We start from the raw sequence: 5,991 nt of genomic DNA on the forward strand, positions 1-5,991 counted from the left end.
TGGGCGAAATCATGGGCATTGGAAAAAAAGTTGCTTAGACCCAAGTTGCCCCAACATTATGCCAGGGCATTTTGGGAATTGCATAGGGACCGATTAGTTTTCTATTGCCCATTTGTGGGGAGTAAGGGTGCCCTCCATTTGCGAGGTGTGCCTGCTGCTTACTGCACAGGAGGAGAGGGCGGCGGATTCTCTGGCTGGCTGGAGCGGCATCTAATAAATAGCTCACAAAAAAAAAACTAAATGAAAAAAAACAAAAAACAAACAGAAGACATGATATAGACTTAAAATTTGCACCAATGTGTTTTCTAAATTGTATTACACACATATACGTGAAAAGTGAGCGCGAGGGCCTTTAGTGCATCTGCTTTCTGCTGCGCTGAAGTCTCACACACAACCTGTTGAAAGGGGAGGGGGTGGGCTGCTTCCAAATAGCGCATTTTCATTCATAATGTTGTCAATCCAAGCCCATTATGTATTAATGATTTTTCCTGGGCTGTGTGAAATCCCAGAAGAGAAAAAAAAACCCTACAAAATGAATCAATGCGTGCCTTAGTGCCTTGATCAGTTAAAATCTGGTTTACATGTCGAATGAAAATCCAACCCCTGAGAACAGTTGAAACAATGAGGAACCTACAGTTTTTGCTTTAACGGTTTTTAATGTAAAGATTTCAGGGTATCTCGTAGCATAGTCTGTAATAACTAGCATAAAATTATTTCCAGCTTTACTCTTTTCCACAGGACCAAGTATGTCCATGTCAAGACGCTGAAATGCTGTACCAATGATTGGGAGAGGTTGGAGTGGTAATTTGGTGGGGACCCTAATTGAAGTCTTCTGACACTGAGGACAATTTCTGCAAAACTGTCAGGGTCCTGGGACTGGGCGACCCAGGACCCCTGGGCAGTCATGGACCTGTGTTATTATTATGTATTTTTGGTGTCGTTTCCCCTTCTCTGTGCATGTACATATGTGTGTGTCTTTCTGTGCTGTGTTAGTCTGTGTCCCACTCATATGTTTAGGCGAGGTATGGGTGTGTGTAGCCGCTATGACTGGTGCACCTAAATCTTCACCACCACGTCTGTATACATACAAGCAGAAAGGGGAGCGAGCGGGTCAGCGCTCAGGGCACAGAAACTAAGCTGGCTTCAGACACCATTTATTTCCATAAAAAAAAAAAAAAAAACACAGCCAGAGTCACAAATACAAGATAAAATCCCCGTATACAAAAAAAAGTGTTTACAACCCGCTAAAAACCCTGCCGGCAGAAATAGCTATACACTATTAAAACAAGGCTAAAACATGTTTTCTATATACTAAAATTACCCTCCCATAGTCCCACAGTCCAGCCACACATGGGCGAGTGGTCCTTATATGAAAGAGACAGGAGAGGAACTTCTCTTCCGGGATGGTAAAACACGCCAGCAGCAGACCAGGGAGGAGGCTCCTATCGCAGACCTGTCTCCTCCTGACAGCGCGTCGCCGCACAGTCCCGCCCCACTCCACACCTGAACACGGCATCCCTCGTCTCACCGTCAGATGCAGGCAGAAGGGCATCCCTGCCCTGTTGTGAATTGCAGCCATCGCCACCCACTGTTGCTGTTCCTGCCGTTGGGACTGGATCGCCGAACAGCACCCCACAGTCAGGCAGCGGTTCCTTCAACACACGTGCGGGTTTGCACGCGTTCCTTTTTCTCCTGCTCACCTTCCGTGCGTTGCTCCTCTTTTTGTCTCTGCGCTCACCATCCCCTTTAACAGGTCAACCTGGCGGCTGATAGGCCACCTTGGGGAACGCCCCCCCACCTCACAGGTGCCTACAATTGTCTGTTTAGTCCACAGTGGATTAAAGGAACATGGTACAATATTAACACACATAATATAAATATGAGGATAAAACCATGCCGTATAAATATAAATAAACATGCAATATAAATATCACAATAAAATCATGCAAATAAAATCAACACTATGTACCAATACACAGATTGATAAAACATAAAAACACAAATTTCCACTGTGTGACATCCCCCCATATTTTAACTGTGACAGTCCCTGTCACAACATTCAGGTGTTCTGTCCGGGAGGGTGGCTGGCCAACATTTAAACCTGCTGGAGACTGTGGCTTTGCCATTACCTTCTGTACACATAAAACATCAGCAATAATCTGCTACCAATCAATAGTTTTTTTCGAATGCATCCTAGAAAATTTAGAGCATAGGTGAGTTATACAGTCCAATTGCCACATCCAGGTAACCTGCTTTTCTTCAATTTCGTGACCACATAGCATAGCTAGCGTATGGGATTATCAGACCATTGGCTCCTCTCAGCTGGGCACTGCTGGGATCCTTCCAGGCATAACCTGGTCTTCATGCTTCTCCTAAGCACTACTGCATAGCAGCAACCCACGATCCCACAGCCAGCAACTCTTGAAGCTCAACTCCTGTGATATCCCTTGTGGACAAACACTACTCATGAATACTCACGTGGCAATAAAAAGTCTTTTCTGTACACCCCTTGCTCACAACCCTTAGCGGAGCAGGAGCTCGGTGAGCCGGAGGAGCTCGCGCTGCCAGCCGAGGAGCAGCTCAGCGAGCCGGAGGAGCTCAGAGAGCCAGAGGAGCCCGCACCGCCAGCTGAGGAGCTCAGCGAGCCGGAGGAGCCCGCACCGGCAGCTGAGGAACTCAGTGAGCCGGAACAGCTCAGCGTGCCGGAACAGCTCAGCGAGCCGGAGGAGCTAGGCGAGCCGGAGGAGCCCGCACCGCCAGCTGCGGAGCCCTGCGAGCAGGAGCAGGAGCAGCTCAGCGAGCCTGTGGAGCCCGCGCTGCCACCGGAGGAGCTCGGAGGTTCGGAGAGACCCGCTCAGCCTGAACTGGAGGTCAGCGAGTCAGATGGACCACCACGTCTAGCGCGCCCTCCACGCCAGCTACGTCCAGTGCGTCTGCGTCAGCGACCGGCGCGTCATCGACCGGCGTGTCATCGGCCATGTACCACACCTCGCTGTTGTTCACCGGAGCTGCGCCGCCGCCACTGGATCCGGGGCAGGCCGCCTGGGGAGCAGCGCCGCCGCCGTCGGACCCGGGGCAGGCCGCCGGAGGAGCAGCAGCGCCGCCACTGCCACTGGATCCCGGGCAGGCCGCCTGGGGAGCAGCGCCGCCGCTACTGGACCCGGGGCTCGCCACCGGAGGGGCAGCAGTGCCGCCGCCACTGGAGCAGTGGCAGGCCCCCAGAACTGTTTTGCTGCTGCTACCGGACCCGTGGCCGTCCGCCGGAGCTGCGACAGCGCCGCCGCTACTGGACCCGGGGCCCGCCACCGGAGCTGCAACGTCGCCGCCATTGGCTTCGAGGTAGGCCCCCTGAACTCTTTTGTTGTGTTGATGGGCCGCCTGAGACTGTTTTGTGGCGTTTTTTCTTTTTGTTGCTCCGCTGCGGGATGCGCAGTCGGACTCTGGGACTGTGACCTTGGGGGGGGGAGGGGGGGGGGGGGGGTTGTTTTCTTTGGTGGTTTTTTTGCTTGTTTTGGTTCTGGCCATCCGTCCTGGACCTCCCGCCGCCCGCCCTGGGTTGGTTGTGCTGTTTTGTTTCGTGTTTTTGGGTCGTCGGGTGCCGACCCTTAGAAGGGGGGTACTGTCAGCCTGGGCAGTCATGGACCTGTGTTATTATTATGTATTTTTGGTGTCGTTTCCCCTTTTCTGTGCATGTACATATGTGTGTGTGTCTTTCTGTGCTGTGTTAGTCTGTGTCCCACTCATATGTTTAGGCGAGGTATGGGTGTGTATGTCTGCGGGTGTGCCTGGAGGATGGAGCTCGGCCACCTGCAGGCCTGAGGGGTGTGGCCCTGCGGAGGGACTGGCCACACCCGAAGCCACACACCTGCTGCTGATCAGGCCTCGTTGGGGGAGCTAATTAGGAGAGAGTTGGAGCTCCCACCGACGCGGGATAATTTCCTTGAGACTCCACGTTAGTCGTCCCGTTGAATTGAGTTAGTGTGTGTAAGTGTATACCTGCCATTACTGAGTGTCCTGACGGCTGCGTCTATTGTTTCCCGCAGGAGGAGCGTGGAAGGCACGAAGAGCAGCGAGCACCGGGGGGTGCTGACACGGGAGCAGAGAGCACTAGGAGGACACGACACGGGAGTCTGGGAAAACACGGGGATTTATTGTTGCTTTTTTTCCACACTGTAAATAAATACACTGTTTGTACATCGAGCACCGCACCTGGGTCCTCCTTCCCCACTCCTTCCACGGTTTGCCATGCCATACTGTGACAAAAACAGAGCAATGTCTGAGCGTATACCAGGCCAGAAAAAGTACCGCTTAATGCAAGCATTGGTCACTGTTAGAGTTTGTATTGTTGATTGTCATTTATGCTTAGAAATATTTAACCATATATGCTAAGAGGTGTATAATCAATTGTGTAGTGATAAGTTGTGTGATCTTTAACAGGCTACAGAGGCTTGGTGTGCATTCCTGGAATGCACACCTGCATCTTGGGGGCATGGGAAAAGTTTGCATCTTGCCTTATAGTTTTATGGTAGGATTACCGTAGCTACGTTTGTTCTAGTCTAAGTGCTTTTCTGTTTAGATGAACTGCTGGACTTCCTCACCGGGGGGGTCTAGTCTACCCTCTTCCTGACCAAGGATGTTATATGACCCTTTGATCAGCAGTACCACACACACACACACACACACACACACACACACACACATCCACCACACACACACAGGCAAGGTACTCTTTGTGTGTATGTAGACGTCACATGTTAGTGAACTTATGCATATTCATGTAACCTCAATAAAAGGGCAGTGGTACGGGAGGACGGACGAGAGCAACTGGGGTCAAGCGAAGGGACGGCGCTTTGTCCGGTTCTCTCCCGTGCACGAGTAACATGAAGAACTTGCCTACTTCGTGTCTTGCTTTGCGGTGTAATTATATTGTCTTCAACGTTCCAGCGAATAGGTTTATGCTACAAACCTAACATTAATTGGTCCTTCGATGCCGGATCCCTGGGATCGCATTCACCGAGGGGAGGAGGGACACGCTGAAAGACTGACGTCAGCCAGGAAGTTCCTGTGGATTCGCTGTCTGTCCTTCTCCTCGATGAATGGCGATCGGCGGGATTCAGGCTGATATTACACGCTAAGCAACGCCAAGTAAGTTTAAAGAGGCCGACTCTATAACCGTGTCGTTGTGCAGTCTCCGCCATTTTGTGAGGAGTTGAGAAGTTCGCTGCTTTGTGGAGCGAAACCCGGGTTCCTTGCTACTGTGTGCAGCAAGAGGTTCCTTACCGCTTAGTGGGGTAAAATTACGTCTTCACCGCTCAGTGGGGTGTTGTCCGTGGCCGCTCAGTGGGGCTAAAATTCGCCGTCTAAGTGGGGCGATGTACAATGCCGCTCAGTGGGGTTTTTTTGTACAGAAGCATTAAGTCGCAGAGCTGCGCAGTTCGAACTTTTTTGGTTCTCCGCCGCTTTGTGGGGTGTTGAGAGGTTCCGCGGGGTCCAGATTGTGCTGGACAGTAGGCCTATTTTGTGTTATTGTCATTTTCGTCGTCGTCTCGTTGTTGTTGTTGTGTGTGAGTGTGTGCGGAGCAGAACGCGTGGTGTGTGACGTCAGCAGTTGTTGTTGTTATTATCGGTTTCTAAGCAACCAAGAGTGAGTTAGAGGGAGAAAGACGTTTGTGCTGGACTTTGCTCCTGGCAGCACAAAGTATTTATGTATAAAAGAGAGAGAGCGAAGGCTCCACAGCTGCGTGGGTGCACGCGAATGCGGTCGCGCGGGTTTCACGCGGACCTGAGCCGTGCGGTTAATCGCAGGCTTATAAATGGAAGAGATTCAAATGTTAGAAGTTTTCAGAAAACACACCAGCCTTGAAGAGTGTGTGGAAAAGGCCAGCCCACATCAGCAGCTGTGCTCTGGTGGGTGGCTTTCCCCCCACCCCTTCCTGACACAAAATGTTAACAGCCTGTGTGCCAGACCATAGACGTAATTGAGGTGGATAG

General features: G+C 51.3%; 1 protein-coding gene across 1 annotated transcript; it reads left to right on the forward strand.

Annotated features, from left to right (window-relative positions):
• Window positions 1-1,043: 1,043 nt before the first annotated feature.
• LOC146628221 (uncharacterized) lies at window positions 1,044-3,452 on the forward strand. Its single transcript, XM_085357033.1, has 3 exons — window positions 1,044-1,110; window positions 2,527-3,297; window positions 3,340-3,452. Exons 1-3 carry the CDS (start codon window positions 1,044-1,046, stop codon window positions 3,450-3,452), a joined length of 951 nt encoding a protein of 316 aa, XP_085213159.1.
• Window positions 3,453-5,991: the final 2,539 nt, after the last annotated feature.

This window comes from Diplotaxodon limnothrissa, linkage group LG7, assembly GCF_057381915.1.
Source record: "Diplotaxodon limnothrissa isolate DT_005_m linkage group LG7, D_limnothrissa_male_GT1.1, whole genome shotgun sequence".
Lineage (NCBI taxonomy): Eukaryota > Metazoa > Chordata > Actinopteri > Cichliformes > Cichlidae > Diplotaxodon > Diplotaxodon limnothrissa.

Coding starts and splice junctions, on each gene's coding strand:
- LOC146628221 (XM_085357033.1), top strand. CDS start 1,044: ATGACTGGTGCACCTAAATCTTCACCACCACGTCTGTATACATACAAG. Junction 1,111..2,526: donor GCAGAAAGGGGAGCGAGCGG/GTCAGCGCTCAG, acceptor CACAACCCTTAG/CGGAGCAGGAGCTCGGTGAG. Junction 3,298..3,339: donor CCGCCGCTACTGGACCCGGG/GCCCGCCACCGG, acceptor ATTGGCTTCGAG/GTAGGCCCCCTGAACTCTTT.